This window comes from Rhinopithecus bieti, unplaced genomic scaffold (genome assembly GCF_001698545.2).
Source record: "Rhinopithecus bieti isolate Rb0 unplaced genomic scaffold, ASM169854v2 scaffold_17939, whole genome shotgun sequence".
NCBI classification, from domain to species: Eukaryota; Metazoa; Chordata; class Mammalia; order Primates; family Cercopithecidae; genus Rhinopithecus; species Rhinopithecus bieti.
In genome coordinates, this window is record NW_016809446.1 from 3,152,158 (window position 1) to 3,175,964 (window position 23,807).

At 36.7% G+C, this 23,807-nt stretch overlaps 1 protein-coding gene across 1 annotated transcript in view; it reads left to right on the forward strand.

Annotated features, from left to right (window-relative positions):
• Window positions 1–20,730, forward strand: part of CPS1 (carbamoyl-phosphate synthase 1) — a 119,628-nt gene extending 98,898 nt beyond the window's left edge. The window contains exons 28-36 of the mRNA XM_017889347.1: window positions 555–662; window positions 2,315–2,404; window positions 4,175–4,345; window positions 6,790–6,864; window positions 9,806–9,904; window positions 16,534–16,593; window positions 17,352–17,464; window positions 18,637–18,766; window positions 19,518–20,730. Of these exons, the coding sequence (XP_017744836.1) occupies window positions 555–662; window positions 2,315–2,404; window positions 4,175–4,345; window positions 6,790–6,864; window positions 9,806–9,904; window positions 16,534–16,593; window positions 17,352–17,464; window positions 18,637–18,766; window positions 19,518–19,616 (945 nt within the window). The 3' untranslated portion in view covers window positions 19,617–20,730. The remainder of the gene's footprint in view (window positions 1–554; window positions 663–2,314; window positions 2,405–4,174; window positions 4,346–6,789; window positions 6,865–9,805; window positions 9,905–16,533; window positions 16,594–17,351; window positions 17,465–18,636; window positions 18,767–19,517) is intronic.
• The last annotated feature ends 3,077 nt before the right edge of the window (window positions 20,731–23,807 follow it).

The following is a 23,807-nucleotide window of genomic DNA, read 5'->3' on the forward strand; positions in this document are numbered from 1 at the left end:
TCACATGAACCTGGGTTATTTATTATTACATTGCTTTTGTTTCCTTACTTCTAAAAAAGGACTAAAATATTTTCCTTTTGACTCCTTCCTCTTTCAAACTTCCATTTAATGATCTCTTGATGAGATCTTTGAGACTTTTAGTCCACCTAAGTTGTGCCATTTACCTAGATAGATATTGAGCTCTCCCATCTTCTTTTCTTTCCCAGTGCCTAAAAGATGAAGATATTTTCAGTGCTTTTCAAATGCTTTAGTTTCCTATCCCATTCTTAAACGTCAATATGAATTTGTTTAGTTTTACTCTTTTCCTATTACTTATACCAATGCTAATCAGTGGATGAGGGAGGTAGGCTCTCAGACACTCTTAGCTGCCTCTAGAGGCAATCTGTTACTGCACACGGAGGCAGCACTTTCTACTGCTCTCATCATGAATGCAGCAAGGGAACTGGTCCATGCTCAGTGCATCTGTTAGGACCAAAGGAGAGGATGAGGGAGTAGCATTCTTGAAGGAGGTACCTGAAAACTCTTTCTAAAATACTTTTCTTTTTTTTGGCCAGGTTATCTCTCATGCCATCTCCGAACATGTTGAAGATGCAGGTGTCCACTCGGGAGATGCCACTCTGATGCTACCCACACAAACCATCAGCCAAGGGGCCATTGAAAAGGTCATTTATAAATAAAAGTGGAAGGGAAAAGGCAACAATGAGGGGAAAAAAAACACCTAATTTTTTTTTTTTTAAAGCTAGATAGCAATGTAAGATATGCTTCAGGTTAAATTTAATGATGAGGCTAACTTCCTTGCTCTGAGTCACCTGGGTATTCTAAAGATAACAATTTTCTTCACTGTCCTTTTGAGCCCCTTTGGTTGTATGCGAGTACAAGTGTTGTCAAACTTGAATGTGCGTCACAGACACCTGGAGAGCTTGTTAAACACATTGCTGGACTCCATCCCCCAGTTTCTGATTTCATATTTCTGGATCAGGCCCCAGAATTTGCGTTTTTCACAAGTCCTAAGGTGACACTATCACTGCTAGTCTGGGGATGATAGAGAACTGCTGCTCCTGGCGATTCTAATGTTTCAGGGCCACACACAGGTGAGCAGCATCTGAAGCAATGCTTCTCAGTTAGGAGTGGGGAAACAGGTGTGGACCAGTCACTTGAGAACTTTCTGGAATCTATGTTTTCCCTCCTCACCCTTGATTTCACCTCCAAACAGCACTTTCTGATATCTCATTTGAGCTCTCTTTGAGAGCCAGTCTTATAAAGAATGTCCCAAAAATAATGACTCTGCCTTAGTTCTCAATATGCACTGCTAGGTGTATATTTAGAGCCTATCATCTTAAATAACCTTTGAGGCGGTCCCATTAGTCTTTAGGTATATTAGATCAGTCTCAGCTCCTTTTAGTGAGCTTTTCCAGTGACCCTGCCATCAGAATCCAGGCAGACCCGTCTCTCTGGTTGTACATTGGGCTGGATTCTGAAGGTCTTTGTTCTAGAAGGTAGAGGTAGCAGGATACTTTGTAATAGCAGAAGCATACTAGAAAAGAAGTCCTTGGATCTCAAATGTACGGCAGTTTCTCATGTCAGGATAAAGGATCCTCAGAACTCAGGATTTTCGAAATCTCTCAGAGCTCAATGTGTCGTAGACTCTACTTCCTTTTATACCCAATTACATTGCTGAACCAGTCTTGTGAGCATAATGAGAGAGGAACTCTTGCTTTTTGTAATCAATACCCTCTCTTGGCATGGGGACATTCTGGCTCTGGTTGAATACAGGGATTCCTGCATGTGACATGCAGGGCCTCCCTGCAGGGAAACACTGTTTCCTTCCGAACATAATATCTAACCTTGTAGAGTCCAGGGCAACAGAAAAGCAACGTAAAAGAAATCTCTCTGGTCTCTTTGCAGTACCATGTAATTTCAGGGCCTATACCTCCCAGCAGGTAGGTCATTACATTGATATAGAGGTTGGACTGCAGTTTCTGGTGCTAAAGTAATGAGACTGAAAGGATTCCATTTAACCCTCAATGTAAAACCAGGTTACATAATTGTAGGCAGATAGGGGAATTTGGCAGAGAGATAATCGTGTAAAATTATTTGTTCTTTTCATTCCTATTATTTGGTGTGTATTTATTGCATATTATTTTGTTAATAGAAGCCTAATAGTGCCCTCCATTATAATTATTAATGTAGATATATAGCTCTCTGTAAAGAGAAATTAAAGACATCCAAATTTAAGCTACTGTGCCTTTTAGAAAGTTTTCAAAAACTAAGATATGCTCTTTAGCACACTATATGATTATCCTTTTTAATTTAGGTGAAGGATGCTACCCGGAAGATTGCAAAGGCTTTTGCCATCTCTGGTCCATTCAATGTCCAATTTCTTGTCAAAGGAAATGATGTCTTGGTAAGAAATGCCAAGGTGCCTGAGAGGACACCACCACTATGTTACTCATGTTGGTTTGCATCTCTCTGGTAATCTTCTCTGTGAACACCAGACAAAGAGAAACTGAGACCCCTGGATCTGTTTGTGTCTTAGTGTGGAATGATGCATAGCATATAACGTCTACCTTATTTGAAGGCCCAGGCTCTTGGTGGCACTGATAAGTCAGTTACAGCTTTGTAAAGCACACTGATCCATTGGGAAGGTCACTGTATGGCACCTACAGTATAGTATAGATGGATACAGTGAGACAGACTATCATAAATGAACTGAATGTGTAGAGTAGTCATAAATTACATGTACTGAAATTCTCCTTTACTCCTTACCCAGAGATGATACCATTTGCCAAAAAAAAAAAAAAAAAAAAAGATAAATGAACTAGATTAGTCCTAATTAATTTAGTCTCTTAGTTTAGCTAATCAGTAACTGCCTTAGTCTGTTTTGTGTTGCTATAACAGAATACCTGAGTCTGGGTATAACTTACAGAGAAAAGGGGTTTACTTGGCTTATGATTCTGGTGGCTAGAAAGTCTAAGATTGGAAAGCTACATCTGGTAAGGGTCTCAGGCTGCTTCCATTCATGGTGGAGAGTGGAAAGGGAGTGGAAAGAGAAATCAGATGGTGAGAGAGAAAGTGAGGGAGAGAAACTGAAGAAACTGGACTTTTTAACAGCCCACTGTTACAAGAATTAATTTACTCCTAACAGACTGAGAACTCTCCACAACAGGAGAGCATTAATTTATTCATGAAAAATCCACCCCTGTGACCCAAAAACCTCCCACTAGGCTCCAGTTTCCATCACAGCCACATTGGGGACCAAATTTCAACACGAGTTTTGATGGGGACCAACCGTATCCAAACCATAGTAGTAACCAACATTGATTTACCTCTTACTTGCAGCCAGATGGTGGCTGCAAAAATGTATAGGCAAGCCTCTGCTCTCAAAAATCCTGTAATTTAGTGAAGGTTTGGAAGAAGATAAATTTGTAGAAAACTATAAAGTACAGTATCACAGTTGCTAGAGGGGATGTACAAATAAAATGGTATTGGACTTGTAGAGCAGAGAGGGCATATTCACCAGTGTGTGTGCACGAACATGTACTTGAGCATCCTATGCTTGGTTAGGGGTACATCATAAAAGACTTCAGGGTAGATTTTGTATTGTGAACTGGATCTTGCACAATGGTTGGAATTTTGACAAGGATGGTAGAGAGATTATTACGTATAGATAGAACATCATCTGTAAAGGTGAAAAAAGAGCATATTTGGAGACAGTAAATAGTTCAGTTGAATCAGATGATTTTACTGAGTAAAACGAGTGAACTGGGAAAGTAAGATTGAGTCCAGGAGAGTAGTATAAGATAAAGATAGTGAGGTCCATTGAAGCAAGAGGACAGAAGCCCTTCAGGGATTAGACTTTAATCTGATGCCAGTGGACATCCAGCGAAGGTTGTCAGGAGGGGTATGGCATTATTTGAGCTCTGCATTAAACTAAACCCATCAGCAGTGCGTGGGAATGCAATTTGGAAAAAGGCATGAAAAAAGTCAGAGTTCAGAGATACTGACTGAAAGTATCAGGAAAAATCCAAGCACTGAGGATAAAAGAGATAAGATTAGCAAAAAAAGAGCTGGTCCCCAGTTAATAACAGCTGGAAACCAGTGGTAGAGAGAATATTAATATTGTTGTTACTGGCTCTCAATGTCCTCTTTCTCATTTTGAATTTTATCTCTTCAGGTGATTGAGTGTAACTTGAGAGCTTCTCGATCCTTCCCCTTTGTTTCCAAGACTCTCGGGGTTGACTTCATTGATGTGGCCACCAAGGTGATGATTGGAGAGAATGTTGATGAGAAACCTCTTCCAACATTGGACCATCCCATAATTCCTGCTGACTATGTTGCAATTAAGGTAACATTTTCAAAATGTTAGTCATTTTGAAATGTATTAGTCATTTTATGAGTTCTAGTGAAATTAAAGGAGCAATTTGTCATCAAAACTCTTGTTACTTTTAAAACCTTCTAACCAAAGGGTTGGACTAGAGATTTATGTTTCCTTTCGATAATGTACTGCAGTTGTACTATAGGCAACTTTATGTGAACTATTGTACATTTCAAAAATTTTTTAAAAACCATCTAGAATTGCATAACTTCAAAACCAAGTAACTGAGTGAATTATCAGCTTTTTATGCAGCTGACATGATGGTGCTAGTTTAGCTGGTAAATAGAAATCCAGGACATACTTTGTTAGGATAAAGCTTGAATTGTGCCCAGTCTTACATGACTTTTGTAAAGAGGGTTACCCTGTGGGGGTTGGCTAAATTCCTACCACATTGACCACCTTTGCTTAGTACATATTTTCTTCAGTGGCATAATTTTCCATTTGAAAATTGAGACAGCTGTTGCTGTATGTGGTGCTGTCAGGTTGTTGAAATTGATGACACCTTTATAAAGAGTAACCAGGAAAATTTAAACTTTGTTCACAAATTTCCATTACGTATGTATATTTTAAGTTATACCTTAATAATGCCATTGTGACCTTCTAGGTGCATCATTATGATTGTGCACAGAACTATGACCTTTAACTACTTGGCTGGACAGGAATAAGAATTGGTGATACATAAACATATTTGAATTACGTAGATGAAGAGCACAATGATATTAATATTTATGTAACATTAATATTGATATATTTATGTAAAATTGACAAATTTCTGATGTTTTCAAAAGGTTTCTGTTTCTACATGTACTAGTGACCTCAGCCATAATTGTGTTACAGCTCAGACTTGGACTTTTGATTTTTATGATGGGAACTTTAAGTTGAAGCTGTGAATTTAAAAATCTGTATTAATCTTGCTTAAGCTGATAATGTAGGATGCCTTGAATTTTATAGTGCATTGAGATGGAATGTGACTTTTTATGTTGGGAGGAGGGGTGGCATTTTATTCCTGGAGACTATGACACAAATATATCATTAAATATTTTAGTAGAAAATAGAGAAAATTTTTTTTTCACTGGAGATTCTATATATGGATTTTAAGTTCATGTTTCTTTATTCCAAGTTATAGGAGTATGCTTATTTCTTTTAGTAAATTGATAAATGAATTTTTAACTAAAAATAATATTGATGGATAGATACGCATTTTTTTTTGTTTTGTTTTGTTTTGAGATGGAGTCTCACTATGTCACCCTGGCTGGAGTGCAGTGCCATGATCTCAGCTCACTGCAACCTCTACCTTCCAGGTTCAAGCGATTCTCCCTCCTCAGCTCCCCAAGTAACTGGGATTACAGGCACATGCCACCACAACCAGCTAATTTTTATATTTTTAGTAGAGATGGGGTTTTGCCATTTTGGCAAGGCTGGTCTTAAACTCCTGACCTCTAGTGATCCACCTGCCTCGGCCTCCCAAAGTACTGGGACTACAGGTAGATATGCATTTTTTAAATGCACTGTGTCTTCCAGCTTACTCATTCCCTAGTTAGCATTGTATATAAATCTTAAGTTTTTTCAAATTAATTATTCATTGTCAATCTTAATAGCCTAGTGAGGCTAGTGGGTATCAACAGATGGGGAAAGAGGGAAGCTGAAGTGCAGAAATATGTAATTTGACCAAGATGATCCAGTGAAATGACTCCTGAGCTAGAATTCCCATCATAATTTAGATTGGGTGCCAGAATAAATGGAGAAATTGATAAAATTCCTCCATGTGCCAGATAAGTGGACATATAGCAAGAAACAAGAACTTGGTTCTTCATGAATTGCATCAGCAAAATAAATGAAAAGGAGGCACTCCTATATTCTAGTTCATATGAATGTTCTGCACAAAAGTGTTTCCAAGCAGAATGTTTTTCAAAGCTTTTAAGAGGTGTCAACAACAGTTTAATGTCTCAGAAGCTGGCTTACAGACAGCCATTTCTGGCAAGGTGGCTTGTTGCAAGTTCAAATGATCAGAACAAGAAGAGGAATGTTTCCAAAGCCTATCAAAGAGAAAAAATGTGTTTGAACTCTGTCTGGAGAGACCAATGCCCAGTGGACTTTGAAATCATTCCAATAGGAATATGCATGGGCCAGATTAGAAACACTGGTCCCGACTGGTCTCAGGGGCCCTATTTACAGAATTAATTTGTGATTATTTAACCTAAAGTTTTGGCCAAGAGCTCAAGAAATTCTTGGAATGGAGTTTTAAAGCTATTTTTCAAGTCAGATGCTTGGACCCAAGAGATTTTTTACATGTCTACTGTAGCCTAAGTGAACCCTGTGAGAGATGATTCGCTAAATATATTTATCCTCTCTTATTCATTTTCTACTTTTCCCTCACATAATTTTTCTCCCTGTTTTTTTTTTTTTTCCGACAGGCTCCCATGTTTTCCTGGCCCCGGTTGAGGGATGCTGATCCCATTCTGAGATGTGAAATGGCTTCCACTGGAGAGGTAACTAGTTAATAATCCATGGAAGCGTTCATTAAATCTACTTTGAAATCTAAGGTTTTATGATTTGAATACAGTAAAATAAAGGGAATAAAAACTTCTGCCATCAGAGTAAGACTCAAAGGGCTTATGAATTTTGAATTTGAAAAATATGTTACTTCTATTTGGAATAGGGTCTAAATTCTTATTTATATTTTAACATGGGAATATAATACATGTGTTCCTAATTCATTTTCACATGAGAACATCTTCCAAGTATTTATCTATACATCCAAGTAAGTATCTTCTATGTCTTTTTATTTAAAGGTTCTCAGGTCTCTCTGTAACAGCACCTCATTCCCTGCCTCGCTGCCATGAAATTAGATCATTTGATTTTTACTAGTAATATGGAGAATGACAACATTATAAAGATCATAGACCTAAACATTGTGGAATCTGCAGATACATACAAAATTTCAGGACTACTTTTAACCTCCTGGGGATTACCTAAAAACCATAATGGAATTGGCCACTGGATGTCCCTCTTCACTTGTGTTGAGGCTGTGTCAGCTGAAGGTTTCTTTAGGATTGTGAAATGTGTTTCTTATAAAGAGCTGTCAGATTCTAGAAAGTTCTCTTCATGTCAGTGTCAGGACATTTTGTGAATCACCTAGCCCTTGACAGATTTACTAGATACAACCTTCAGATTCTCATCAGTGCACATCCGAGTGGCAATATCAGACTGGGAGCAATCATTGTTTCCTCTTGGTATTAAGGAAAACCTAAAAGGAGAAAATACTTAATTGCAACAAAGTACGTGATGTTTTATATGGTTGCCTGGTTACAAGCAAGATTTGTGGTGAGAAACCAAGTGCAACAAGAAGGCAGGCAGTCAGGAATAAATGGCTGTCCTGTTTGTATTTTGACTCTTAGAAAGGGGACTATTTGGCCTCTTTGTTGCTTCTTTTAATTTAAGGGCAAAAAAACCTTACTTTTAAATGAAGGCGCTATGAATGCTACATCTCCAGTCGGTTTAAGGAGACAGTCTTCAGGTTCTTCTTGATCCCATGGTCACTACTACTAGTAATGCTGATTTAGCTGGCCCAGGGTTCAGATCAGAGAGAGAGATGTATTTTCCCTAATACTGTTTTCTTTCTTCCCTTTTTTTTTGAAACGGAGTTTCGCTCTTGTTGCCCAGGCTGGAGTGCAGTGGCACAATCTCGGCTCACTGCCACCTCCGCCTCCTGGGTTCAAGCGATTCTCCTGCCTCGCCTCCCGAGTAGCTGGGATTACAGACATGTGCCACTATGCCTGGCTAATTTTGTATTTTTAGTACAGACGAGGTTTCTCCATGTGGGTCAGGCTGGTCTCAAACTCCCGACCTAAGGTGATCCACCCGCGACAGATATGAGCCACCACGCCCGGCCCATGCTGTTTTCTTTAGCATGGCAAATTTGTTTCCAGTGCTTATGTTCATTCTGCATCCACACATACGTTATGGGAGTTATTGAAATATAAAAATAGGAAAAGAATGAGAAATTCAGCTCCCCTTTGTTATATGTGTTTCTCAAGTATAAAGAGAATTCTTCCATTGTTTGAAAGGGTCATATTTCCAAGTGTCATAAAGTAAAATATTATGAGGTCTGTTTTATTACTGAAATCAGAATTCTAGCTTAGTAAAATCTCAATTATGCTTCAAAGAGACATTTTCAGTGTCCAAATGGCTTGTTGTAGGATTAAATATCTAGCTACTGATATAAGTAAGGGACATTTTATGTTCCTAGTGGTAAAGTGGGGATGTTAGTCCTGATCTTTAATGGCACATTTAAATACTTTCTATGGTTCTGTAGACAATTTTTAAAACTTTGTCTGTGTGGTAGCATCTGCACTTATGATTGGATTACCCAATTCTCTTCAGTAGAATTTGAGACTCATTAACCTAGGTTGACCTTATTTAAGTTAGTTGCCCAGTACTTGACTGAGTAAAATGTTCACTGTGGAGAGAAAAGCAGCAGTTGCACGTACTGGTGACTGACTGAAGGTTATAGTCATAAGAACTTTTCTTGCACAGAAATGGTAATTTGCTTAAGAAATGAATTTAGCCATCAGTGGTATTTACTCTAATGGTGGTTCCGTACCTGTGCCAAATGCTGATATACATGGCAGAATTGACTCCTATCAGGTTCAAATATACCACTTGTTCTATAATTACATTGGCTATTTGACTTGTAGTTATACTGTAGCACAATTACCGTAAACCTAAATGAAACTTCTGTATACTCTAACATTACTATATATATTAGTTTGTTTGGAATTGTTTTTTCCCCATATGACTGCGGTATTCAGGACTAGTAGCAGGATACTTTGGTTCATTTTATAAAAATGATTTTTTTTTAAAAAAAAGAAACAGGTTCCTTTGAGGTTTTCATGGAGTTATTAAATTTCTCAGAAGGCTGTCTCATAAGCTCTATGAAATGACTCCAAACCAATTCAGCAGTTACGCATTTCAGCTACTGACCAGTAAATTCACGCACGGCTGCATAGTATATATGACACATACTGTTATTTAAACAGTAAGTCATATTAACATTCGGAAACTTACCACATTATGGACCAGAAGCTGTGATTTGTATCCAAATAACTCACAGTAGAATCCAGTTATGTAGCTCCATTGAGTGTTGTTGGATAGAGAAAGAATTGCTTATTCATTCATTATGCTTAATTAAAAACATAAGATACATCTGTCCTGGCCAGCCTTTTAATCCCTGGATTCAGATTGCATGGTCTTTGGGCAATATTAATAAAATCTGCAGAAAGCATCTATGAGTAAAGTACTTTCCATTTGTGCGTGTGTGTGTGTGTGTGTGTGTGTGTGTGTGTGTGTGTGTGTGTATTTTAATTTTTGGTAGGAGGGGTTGACTATTCTTTGCATCCTCTATTTTAATTTTTTATTTATTCTAAACAGGTGGCTTGCTTTGGTGAAGGTATTCATACAGCCTTCCTAAAGGCAATGCTTTCCACAGGATTTAAGATACCCCAGAAAGGCATCCTGATTGGCATCCAGGTAAGTGGTTTGTGGCTGTGTGCTTGCCCATGGTCATACACGGTAAGTGGGGAGGAGCAGGGTAGAATGTTAATTGTGGTATAGAGGAAGGGAAATTTGTTTTACGTTTCCATTTATGACAACTTACAGGAAGAAGGGACATTTTTTTCTCTATTGGCTTCTTGATTTTGCCTTCTGTTGCATCAGTTCATGCAAAAATAAAATACAGACAGAAAGGAAATGTTTCTAGCGAAGGGATATTTGTTCTAAATGGGATGCAGGGTACCTTAAAAAAGGAATCCCTTAGTCTTTGGTTTTGTCTTTTCTATATGTTTTACTCTTAGCTCTTCATCCTTAGTTCCTGAACATAGGCATTATAATGAAGTTGGGTCTCACTCCCTCTGTTTGTTTCTCTTGATATTTCTCTGTCTCTTGATTTTTCCCCCTTGCCAACTCATCCACGTCTATAGTACCTACTCTTCTATCTATAACTACCACCTGTAAATTTACATCCTCAGCCATCCCATATTTCCAACAATCTGCTGCATACCTCCACTTGAATATCTCAAATCCAACATTTCTCAAACTGAAATCATATCTGTTCTCTCTTCACCATCTCCCCTTCCTTCCTTTCATTCATTCAGTCCTTCACATTTCAATCACTACCAAATGCCAAGGATTCGAAGTTGAATACATGGACGTTATTTAATAAAATTTCTCAACTTAACACTCCAGATTGAAAATTTTTGAAGGGTAGTGACTTACTGGGCCTAATACAGTCAGCTTTTTTCATAGTATACTGTGGAAGTTCTTGAAATATTATTCATTGGTAAGCCTTCTAGGTCAAAGTAGGGTGAAATGGATATCTTTATGCAATAAAAAAAGGCATTATCAATTTACTGATGTAAGTTAAATATAAATCTTAGGGCAAAATGATAGGAAACTTCTATTACTATTTGGAATGCTTTTTATTACTATTTGGAACTACTTCGATTACTATTACTAATTGCAAATGTGTACAAACTGTCCTGTTTATAAATTTCCTGAAAAAATACTAGAGGCTTCCCAACTGGTCATTTTTATTTTAGATTAGTAATTCTTGGCTCCTATAAAAAAACTACAAATGGTCTTATATAATATCCCCGCTGTGCTTTTAATAAGCTCAAACTCTGCATGGCTACATAAAAATCAATAAAAATATAATTAGAACAGTACCAGGTATTCTCAAGCCAGTAGGTGATTATTTTAGATTCCATCTCATTAGGGTGTCTTAATATTAGCAAATTAGACTCGGGAGACTATACAGGTAGTGGCTTTGGAGAAGTTTCTGCAAAGAGTAACTTGGGATTTTGCTTTATGAAGGTACCAGAAGGACGATGGTGAATAGTTAGAGCAGAGGCTAACAAGATGACTTGCAATTGTGAAGCTTAATGGCAGTTTAGAGACAAATCACACCATATGATAGACTCATCACGTTATAAATGGATATTAAGTATTATTAAGTCCCAAGTAGGAGAATATTTGCCCAACTTCCAGTTATGGCTTAAAGTTTAATGTGAGACCTGGGGGCATTCAGAGTATACCATGCCCTTAGTCCACATCTTCACATCCAATCATAATAGTGCTAACATCTTAAAATGCCAGCTTAAGAAGGCAGTGATGTATAACATTGTGCCTTGTTTGGTTCTAGTGCTGCAGGGAAATGTGAAGCAAAAATTAATTTGATCCCTATGAACTATTTGCATAATTTTGGCATTAGTGGACAGAATTTTGCTTTGTAGGGGAAAAAAGGGTTTGTTAGAAAAAATAATGTTTTCTTAAAGCAGTGAGTGCTGTCTATTGAAAGTCTACCTTTCAATGCTTTCCTTTTTAAATAAATAAATGTTCTAGCAGCTACATGAGTTGTTGAGAAGAACTTTCTGTACATGAGAGCATATGGACACAGATTTAAAATATATTAAAAGTATTTAAAGAATGCTTAAAATTATACTTAAGAAAATATTTACAGCCATGGTAAAATTGATCAGCTAATGTGTAGTTTCTTCATTACTATATGAAGAATTTTCATTAATGATGCTTTTAAAAATGCTTAGTCTAATAAACTGAAAAAGCATGACAGAATATACTAAATAGAGAGTTAATAGCTATAAAACTTACTGGACTACTTTTTAGAATGGAGCCAAATCTAATCTCAACTTTTTACTGCAGCTTTATAGCAATTGCAGATAAAGTAATTAGGGTTCCATATTTTAGGATACATTATACTTTTAAAAAACATTTTATTTAACGTGATCCCACTTGGTCAGAAGAACTTGTATAAACACTTTGAATATTTGAAGTTAGAACTGAAAATAGCACAAAAAAGGACTGCTAATATATAAATGGGGGTTAGGGATAGTAAATCCAATGGAAGGCATCTAGTTGAAGGTGAGTTATCTTATGAAGTTCCAAGAGAACTTGTTATATGGCAGTCTTTCTAACTTTTAAATTTCTTTTCTATTTCCCACCCTACTCCTTAACACATACCGACTCTGTTTCTGGTCTTCCAAAGTTAAATCCGATGGGTCAAAGTACCTGGGAAGTTTGAAATATTCATAACATCAATCTTATAACTAGGACTTAGAATAAAAGAATCAAGATGTAGATTTTGTCAAAGGATTTTTGTAAATCTATTACATGCCCTGTGTCTCTACCAAGGCATTTCTAACATAAGACAGGCATAATAGAGGTTTATGTGGCAACAAAAATCATCTTTGATTTTCCTGTAATATTTCTAGCCACCTTTCATTGCATTAGGATTTATTTTTAGTTGCCGTGAATAGGCAATCTGCCTTGTTTTGAAGTTTTCTGGAAGACCCTTTAACAATAAATGATTTACTCTGGAGTAGATCAAGAGCACTCAGTGTTTTCCTCTCTGATTGGGCTATTCAGTGATGCTTGTGGAGTGGCAAGCACCAATCTGACATCTGTGCTTCAGCATCGCTCAGAAACACAAAGCAAGCATTTTATTTGAAAAGACAACTCCAAGTGGCATGAATAACCTTTTATCTTTAATATGGAATCATTAGGAACAACCATAGAGTTGCCAATCCCGAGGTCCCCGGAGAATCCACAGGCATCACATAGTATTAACTTGGCTTTCTTTTCTGTAGCCAGGCGTTGGATAAATGTGAAAATGATCATTGGAGGAAATATATATACATTTTTCACTTTTAAAGGACTGTCTTCTTTATAAACATTTCCAAGAAAATAAATCAGCTTGTACTTTTCACCTTTAGTACAAATGGTTTCTTACATAGGTATTTTCAATCAGCCTTTAAATCTGAGGCTACTCAGATGCAAGCTGACAGCTGTAATTTCTTTTTGTAGAGAGGCTGTTTTATGTGTCACAAGTGTTCAATACATGTTTGATAGAAGTTTATAATGTGCCTATGGAAGCCAACACCCAGACCAGAAGGTAGAGTGGTTCCCTGGCTGGGAACTGTCAATACTGTCATGTTGGATATTTATCTTTTCCACCTGGGGGACAACACTGAAACAGCTCCATAATGAGGTTCTGCCTGGTGTCTGCAGGTCTTAGAGGACTTGCTGACTTATTTTACTTTAAAATGGCAAAGAAAAAAATTACATTCTAGTACTCCTCCCTCAATGTTTTTCATGGTGATTTTAGCCAAGGTTAATGCAATCTTGACCTCATATTACACAATGAGTGGAGGATTGTCTTCCCATCCCCTATCCCCCCCTTTCCTAAACTTAAGTATGCGTCCAAATCACCTGGAGGGTTTGTAAAACAACAAATTGCTAGGATGCACTCCCTGAGTTCCTGATTCAATAGATCTGGGGTGGGGTTCAAATTTTCATATTTTTAATAAATTCCCAGGTAATGCTGATGCTGCTCTCCCAGGGACCACAATTTGAGAACCACTCTACTTGAGCAATGGTACTTTAGAAACCTGGTTAAAAGTTATGTTAGCACTTATTATTGTCAAACGTGTTATCAGGGAATTTTTGCTAGGGGAAAGTATAAAAGATTGAGAAAAGTTGAGTGCATGATGAATGTTTCAAGTAGTAATGTTGGAGATCATTATGCTAAGCCTTCTAATGTGATTTGGTACTTACTGAAGTCTATTCTGTGTTTAGCAGAGGGTCACAATGTAACGTTCCATATTAGGGGGATTTAACAACATTCAGAAGTTCATTTTGGACATTTCATACATAGATATTTCATATATATATTTGTTATATGCCAAGGAATCTTAAAACATGAAAAAAAATTTATATGCCATCAAATTTAGCCCTTTGACTTTCCTGAGGAGAATCAAACTTGAATTGTCTTATTCTTCTGTCTAACCAATTATCTTGATGTCACTAAGAGTTACTTAATTTTTTACTTTTTTTTTTTTTTTTTATGTCTAACCATGAGCTTCTTGCATCTAAGCTCATTTTTTCTGTTTGGCCCTAAGTGGAAATGAAAAGCTACCGTCCTGGGCATGGTTACAATTCATGTTCTATAAGGCAGTCATGAACAACCCCTGAGCCTGCCTCAGCTGAAATTCATCCAGTTACATTTATCTTTTCTATTTGCCAATAGTTTCCTCCTATAAAACTGCAGTTCTGGGATTGAGAGGGCCAGAATCTGTAAGAATTTTATATTTGAACATAGTCTTTGGGGTCTTTTCTTAGGATTTAGATCTGTGCTCAGAAAGCCTCTGCAAGTAAATATTAGAGGGTGTTATGGGCTAAACATTATCAAAATTGTGCAAGGATCATATGTGTTTTATTGTCACAGTTCTTAGTTTCTGACTCTGAAATAAGATCATTTGATTTTTTCCAGCCATCGCTAATATGGTTTATAAACAGATTACAAGACATTTGCTGAAGTAACCAGCTTGTGTCATCTGTTTAAAACCTTTTTACAAGGGAAACCAACAAGAATGTTCCTATTTAAAGAAGAATGGATATGTTTGTAACAGTATATGATTTTAAATATGCTAGCTCAGTTACTCAGACACTCATGTTAATGAAGTCAAGGTCAGGGTTTGATCTTTGGGTAGGTCACCTAGTGTTGTTTTCTTTCATTCTGACCACTATGTTGCAAGCACTAGCTCTTGATCACAGAAAGTATATTCAGAACTAGGGAACCCCTGATGGTAATGGTCGGGAATCCAGGGAAGGTAGGGCTGGACACTAGACAGGTCCACCTGGGTTCCTAGGAAGGACACAGCAATGGACTGTAGGAAAATATCTGAACAGTGAGATGGAGCATTAGAGAAGCCTGTGTGGAAATGAAATGCATATAAATGAGGGGGCAGTCGGTTTGGGTTGTAAGTGTCATCGTGGGTAGAGGAACCCATGCTTGGAAACTCGGATGTAAGGGCAGGAATCTAGTCTTTAGGGGGGCTGAAAAAACAATTATTTTAATTATATTAATATTTATTAAGAACCATTAATAGGCAAGTAACTGTAAGAAATTATAGTACTAACACTTATGTAGTGCTTACTTCTATATTAGTTTATTGAACACTCGTACTAATGTAAGAACTGTTACTATTCCTGTGTAACAGATGAGGAAACAGCATCATAGAGTTGTTAAGTAAGATGTTCAAGGTCACACAGTTTAATAAGGTGTGGAGCCTCAAAAAGTAGAAATACTACTATTATCATCACTGTTTTAGAAATGAAGAAATGAAGGCCAAAGTCATTAACATTTTGAAGTGCACACCACTAGTGAATGGTGAAAGCCAAGACTTGAAATGCAACTAACTGACTTTAGAGCTCATACTTTAGCTACAACTTTTTATTGCCTCCGAGTAAATGAAAAAATGAGTTCCAATGATTGAATTATTGCAGGGACTTGTGCATGAGTTAGTAGGAAAATGGCCTAGTTATTGAAGAGCAGTACAAAATTAGAATTTAGAAATAAGAGCAGGTTGAGTCCTGGCGCAGTGGCTCACGCCTGTAATCCCAGCACTTTGGGAGGCCAAGGCGGGCGGATCACGTGAGGTCGGGCATTTGAGAGCAGCTTGACCAACATGGAAACACCCCGTCTACTAAAAATACAAAATTAGCTGGGCCTGGTGGTGGATGCCTGTAATCCCCGCTACTCGGGAGTCTGAGGCAGGAGAATCATTTGAACCCGGGAGGCGGAGGTTGCAGTGAGTCGAGATCACGCCATTGCACTCCAGACTGGGCGACAAGAGCAAACAAACCCATCTCAAAAAAAAAAAAAAAAAAAAAAAGAAGAAGAAGAGCAGGTCGAATAGGTAAAACAGCTAGCCTGACTCGATACTGGCTCCTAACCCATGTATCTTTTAAGTTCTCCCTGACCAGGAAAAGGGTCCTTGTAGAACTGGGGTGGATCTGAACTTACAAAGACCAAGTGGGTTAAATAGAGAATAAAGGGAGTTAAAAACAAGGTGAAAAGCGGAGATCAAGATAATGTGGATGGAATTTCATTGACATTGGGGTATAGCTAAAACTCATACTCACCATAGAAGGATAAAAGGATAAAACGTGTCATTTTTGAATATAAAGCATCTGGAAGCAGGTGGCATTGTCTTTTAAGACGTTGTAAGGAAATACCATGTTGTATATGACTAAATGAAGAACATGTATATCCAGAAAGTGAATTTTGTGAAATTCCTTTTCAGCAATCATTCCGGCCAAGATTCCTTGGTGTGGCTGAACAATTACACAATGAAGGTTTCAAGGTATGTTCATTAGTTTTAAATTGTTTTCTGTCAGCATGGAATCAGTCCACAAAAGAAAATATTGCAGGATATTGGAAAAGAAATAGCCCAAAATATGTCCTTTTGATATGAAAGCTTTAACTAACTTGGTAGTTTCAAAACTTAGAGTAAAATCATTAAAAAGACTGGTTTTAACTTTTAACAAAATTACCACAAATTCAATAGACGTTGCCAGCTAAAAACTGAGAAAGTTTAGCTTAAGCACAATTGAGATAAAGTTCCAATACATTTCCATATGTTTTTCCTTTTTTGTTTTCATATGAGGTTATAGATTCTAGCTGTGACATTTACAGGCAAAACTTCTTTGCAGTGAATACCTCCACACAAAGCCTGGTGGAGTAAAACAAATTATTTCCAAGGCTTATGATGGGCCTGTGGCCATGGGGATTTGTTGACCTGATAACAAGGAATTAGCCATGAATAACTGAGAAATTGTTAAATTTATGAGAAATTGTCATTGAATTATTAAATTCAAATTAAATGTATAATTATTAAAATGCAAAAGCAAATGAAATTGAGGTTAAGTTTTTTAAATCACTGCAAATATATAAAAAAATATTTAAAGTGCCCATGCCTCTGGACTCTGAGTCCAAGTCTCTATCAATGGCATTATACTACTTCTCATGTTCAGTAATTTCTTCTTCTGTTGTAAATTACATGTTCTATAAAAATAAGAAATCACTGTGATACAGTAATTGATTTTTTCATTTTAAATGCAGCTCTTTGCCACGGAAGCCACATCAGACTGGCTCAACGCCAACAATGTCCCCGCCACCCCAGTGGCGTGGCCATCTCAAGACGGACAGAATCCCAGCCTCTCTTCCATCAGAAAGTAAGAACTGGGCATACTGTTTTCTGAAATAATTTAGAGGATTTGAGAACCAGTACATGAATTTTTAACTTACTTGATTGCAAGTCTTTTAAAACAAATTTAAAAATGAATACATTTGTGGATGATTGTAAAGCTTCACTCTCCATTACTATGGAATATATAATGTCATGCATACATGGTTATATGAAACGTGTTTCAAAATACTTCTTAGTAAGGATGCTTACTTGATGGAAACAAGTGAGATCATGAAGAATGTAATGCAGCACTTTATATTTCATGTCAAACTTATATTGTGTATAGATATGCATATCAAGTGTAAGATGACCAGCTATATTTCACTAAGGTTGTGCATAATAAATCAATTTGTTGAGCACTTACTACATACAGGAACCTATGTTGAGTGCTATGATGATGTCATCCATTGGATTACCTAATTGGTCATTCCTTGACCAGGTTTTTATGCCTTAAGACCATGTCATCACTATAGATTTTATAAGACATTTTATTTCAGCAGATTGTGTGAATCTGCAGGAATACCATTACATCAACCCTTAAAGATCTATGTGGCATAAGTGCATGGGAGATAATTCTCGACTATTTTAAGATATTATAGTCTACAGAATGGCTGTGCCATTCTATGCAATATATTATCTGTTAGCGTTCTTGAGAAGCTAACACATAAATTATTATCACTTTAATAAAATAATGGCATTGTGTTCAAACCTTAGTAGGCTTCCAAGGATGTAATAGCTCCTTGTTTGGGGCGTTGTAAAACAATAATTAGCACTACTTAGGAGGCAATAGACTTAATGTGGGAGTGGAAGCATGGGGGTGAAAGGGCATTCAATGGTGGAGGGATCACCTCTTTTTAAAAAAGAAGTAAATATCTATCAAATTACCAATTCTTAATGAGTGAACAGATAGCATTTTAAAGAGAAACAAACATCTGCATTCCATTAGACTTGCACCAGAATTCCTTCAAGAACACAATAAAAATTATAATCCCTATATAAGTGTAATTTAAACATCGACTTAGCAATAGAGGAGGGCAGATGGCAGTCAACTCAGAATGGCATTGACTTGAATGGCTAAGAGAGCAATTTATGTTGGTATTTTATAAACTAACTATAAAATATGGCTTGTCGTCTTTAAGTTTTTGTTTATTTTTCCAGATTGATTAGAGATGGCAGCATTGACCTAGTGATTAACCTTCCTAACAACAACACTAAATTTGTCCATGATAATTATGTGATTCGGAGGACAGCTGTTGATAGTGGAATCCCTCTCCTCACTAATTTTCAGGTATAATCTTTTCCTTGGAGATAGACTGGATGGGGATTTTATTTCTGTGCCTCCCTTAATAGTGTAATCAGCAGATGCACATCTCTCTTTTCCCCTCTTTGTAATTTTCAGAGTAGAGAGGAATTTTTAGTAATCTAAAATAATGATGCTAACATGGTAGGTCCTGGCTTAAATGGGACAGTTGGTGATCAAGCAATTGAGATAATCAAAGGCCATGAATGGCCATGGCTCTCTCCTTACAATTATCCTTTGAATAAAAAGTGACAGCATGACATGGAATAAAGATACAGACTTTTATTTCATTGTTTCTAAATGAAAGCCACCACATAAAAGCAACAGGTTAATGGTGGTCCAGATGTAGCACAAGTGCTTGTTCAATTCACAGAAAATGATTGCATGAGGCATGTTCAGTTTCACTTGGACATGACCATCGAATTTATCACAGGGAGAAACAGAGTGGAGACCCATTAACTTTCTGCCTATCGTATTTATTTTTTATCCAGAATCAGTTTTAATCCCTACGGGAGGGGAAATAAACTTATTCACAGTGATGTCCGAGATACAAAAGAGATTTCCCATGGTGAGGTCTGAGATGCGGCAGAAAGTCTCCATCAAATAAGAAACTTTTATGCCTTTTATCCCATACCCCTTTGAAAACTAGGGACAGACACTTGTGACTTCTCAGTCTTGATTAATTAAAAATTCACTTTCATCTCATGGAGGTTGCTGATTCCTACCATTATATTTTCAGGTAACCAAACTTTTTGCTGAAGCTGTGCAGAAATCTCGCAAGGTGGACTCCAAGAGTCTTTTCCACTACAGGCAGTACAGTGCTGGAAAAGCAGCATAGAGATGCAGACATCCCAGCCCCATTATTAAATCAACCTGAGCCACATGTTATCTAAAAGAACTGATTCACAACTTGGTTTCCCAGAGATGAATATTGATACCTAAACTTTATTTCAGTTTACTTTGTTATGCCTTAATATTCTGTATCTTTTGCAATTAAAGTGTCAGTCACTTCTTCGAAACCTTACAGTCCTTCGTCAGTTACTTACTCTTCATGAGATTTCATCCATTTACTAATACCGTATTTTTGGTGGACTAGGCTTGCCTATGTGCTTATTTGTAGCTTTTTACATTTTATGGTGCTGATTAATGGTGATCAAGGCAGGAAAAGTTGCTGTCCTATCTTCTGAATTCTTTCTATACTTTAAGATACTCTATTTTTAAAACAGTATCTGCAAACTCAGGACACTTTAACAGAGGAGAATACTCTAAAAACTTGATAAAATGAAATATAGATTTAACTTATGAACCTTCCATCATGATGTTTGTGTATTGCTTCTTTTTTGATACTCATTCTCACCCATTTGGCTAATCCAGGAATATTATCCCTTCCCATGATATTGAAGTTGAGAAATGTGACAGAGGTGTTTCGAGTATGGATTTCTTTTCTTTTCTTTCCTTTTTTTGAGATGGAAGTCTTGCTCTGTCTCCAGGCTGGAGTACAGTGGCATGATCTCGGCTCACTGCAATGTCTGTCTCCCAGGTTCAAGCGATTCTCCTGCTTTAGAGTATGGATTTCCTTAAGGAATATTGGTTTGCAGTTTTGTTTTCTGGACTATATCAGTAGACAGTGTTTATGTAGATTTGTTGTTGTTTTTATCATTGGATTTCAACTTGGCCCAAGTGAAATAATCAGATTTCTGTCATTCACACTCTCCCCCGGTTTTGGAGTAACTTGGAAGTAAGGTTCATTCCCTTAAGATGATGGATTCTGTTAACTATGGGGTCCCATACTGCACTATGAATTCCACCTACTGTAAGGGTGAGGACACCATTCCTTCTACATATAAGAAAAAAGTCTTTCCCCAAAGGCAGCCTTTGTTACATTTAAATGTTTTCTGTTATTACAAGTGCTCTAATTGTGAACTTTTAAATAAAATACTATTAAGAGGTAATGCAGTTGTATCTGTTTGTATTTTACATTAATGTACAAAAATCAGTTTACTTCTAGGATAAAACAGAGTTTTGGGCCAGGATTGCATTGCTTATTTATTTTTTCCATGCAAACCCATATAGGGTATGAGAAAATTAACATTAAAAATAAGTTTCAGCTGTTACATGTTTCATTTTTTTTTTTTCCCCCCCCCCCCTTACTTTTAAGTCTCATCATAACATTATGTGGTTATATGGCTATAAACCATCTTTGACCTGGATCCTTTCTTATGTATAAGTACAACCACATACTGATTAAAGATTGCCAAAAATATATAGTAAACTTTCAAACAAATGTCTTACGTAACTCAGAAAAGTAACTTAACCCCATCAGAGGCTGACCAACATTGTCTAATGGAAATAGTGCCAATGAGCACATTGATGCCATATCCCCAATTTACTACCGAAACTATGGCTTTGTGAAGGTCCTAAGATAATTATGCTATAACAGCTTTTATTTCTTCCTTGTTACCTCACAGTCAATTGATTACCACTTTGTATAGCTCTATATGAATGTTTTAAGTATTCATCTTCTCTTTCTCTCTCTTCCTTGTTCTTCCTGTGGTCAAGACTTTCATTACTTCTTCCCTGTAATCTTTTTTTTTTTTTTTGAGATGGAGTTTCCCTCTTGTCACCCCGGCTGGCATGCAGTGGCACGATCTCAGCTCACTGCAACTTCCACCTCCTGGGTTCAAGTGATTCTCCTGCCTCAGCCTCCTGAGTAGCTGAGATTACAGGCACCCGCCAACATGCCTGGCTAATATTTTGTATTTTTAATAGAGACGGGGTTTTGCCATGTTGGGCAGGCTGGTCCCCTGTAATCTTATAATTGTGTAATCCCTGATCGCTTTGATTCATTCACCTGAAAATATTTAATGAGTTTCTTCCATGTTTCATGTAGAATATATCACAGTCTCTCCTACTCCTGTTATTCTAGCATGTTTCTGTTACATATCACCAGCACCACAACCACCATCACCATAATAATTAACATTATGGAGTCCATACTATTTTTCAGGCATTTGTAAGTACTTTATATGAGTTAACCTAGTTAATCCACAAAATATCCCTATGAGTAGGTGCTGTTATCTCCATATTATAAATAAGAAAACATAGGCATACCGAAGTTAAGTAACATGCTCAAGGTCACACGAAATGCAGTCTCACTTTTTTGTATCATATTCTGGTGAAGGTAGACATGTAAAAAGAAATCATTCCTCACAGTGAAGAAAATACTAAATTTGCCTGCAGAGATCAGGGAAGGGCATTTTAAGGAGATGAATTCATGTATTGTTTTAAATAATGTCTTGTAGTTCCCAAGGAAGACTAGAAGGTAAGGACATTTAAGAAAATGACAAGGACGTTGTTATGACTGGAGCTCAGGGTATGTGTGCAGGGAAAGAGCTAGTAGCTTTAGCTGAGACTGTACTCTTAAAGATGGATGTTTAAACTAGGTAGAATTTTTAAAACTTTTTATTTGAAAATAATTTTGGATTTAAATTTTAAAAGTAAAAAAGAAATCTCCAGATTTACATATTAGTAATATTTTACTTCATTTGCTTTATTCTACTCTATCAATCATCTATTTCTCTATCTAAACACACTTGCACACACATATATATTCACAGAGGAAGATAAAATTACATGTTGACTAAAATGAGCAGGCTGTTAGTGACCAATTTAGATATCTAACTCAATGTCTTAAATAAACAATTGTTTGCTGAAACTATCAAAAACTCAATGAGTTAATTATTGTGTTGTGAGAATTTAATAAAGGGTCCTAATTTTTATATTAATGTGAGTTGGATATTTGTAAGATATGGTAAAATTTGAAGATTAATAATAATTAATATAACATTGTGTCTATATAAACTCTATGTTTTTGGTTGACAAAAGGCCTTTGGAAAACCAGAAGACAGGATAGACCTCATGGTGCTAAAAATGGAATTACATTAGTTTTTGTTTTGGTTGCCTTTCTGTTTTCCAACATTCCAAACTTTAAAAAGACTTGACTACAGATAAATAACACATTTAAGATCTTTGGTTGGAGGAGAGAAATGCAGAAAATTGGAAACATTTGTGTTCGGATTTGGCAAGGCTTTGTCCTTTTGGAACATATTATTTCATATAAACATGTTAACACATTTTTAAATATCCAAATCTATTATATATCACAAGTTCAGACAACACAGGGTCTATGTCTGTAGAGCTGAATAGCAAATCTAAGTAACTTTTTCCATACTGAGAATTTAATAGCATGCAAGAAGGATGGGTTCTATTGAAGAGGGAGAAAAGGAGCTCAGCCAGCTTTTGAAATTAAGAGGAATAAAGAATGATCCATTTATAGATTTAGGATTTTATAGCTTTGGAAAGGTAAGTATAATACTTTAACTTTACTTCTGTCAAACTTTCCTCTTAAACAGAATTCCTACTGGAAACTTTTAAAAACAACTATAACAGTCATTTATCTCAACAGCTGCAGGTACTTGAACCTCAGCTTCCACAATGGCCACAGCCTCTTGAACAATGAACGTGGAAATTATCAGAGAAACAAACCATGGCTGAATGCAGTTAAGTGCTCTGTAATTACACGCCAGTGTTGCCATTTGGCGGTTGGTGTAGTCTCCTGTGGGCACAGGTGCCATAAATGCTCACACACACCCAATCAAATCTATAAAGACCTTTCATTACATATCATTTGAGACACCCTTAACTTAAAAAAGACTAGCTCAAGTTTAGTTCTTTCTCTTTGTTCTTATATATAAAAATTCCATTTTTCCTAATTAATATTACTGTGCTATTTCATGAGAAGCTGTTACAATTGGCGAGTGTGAAGGTAATGTGGTAGTAGGAAGAATGTCTTTCCTCCCTGAGTGGCTCCCTGGGCTCTGGGAAAAATTGGTAATAATCGTTCCTACTTCTTTTCTTGTGCATAATGTAGGGTGCAAGGGTTCCAGAAAGAGAATTTAAGTACCTACAGCTGTTGAGATCAATGCACCTATGGAAAAAAAGACTCAGCAAGTTAAAATTAGCACCATTT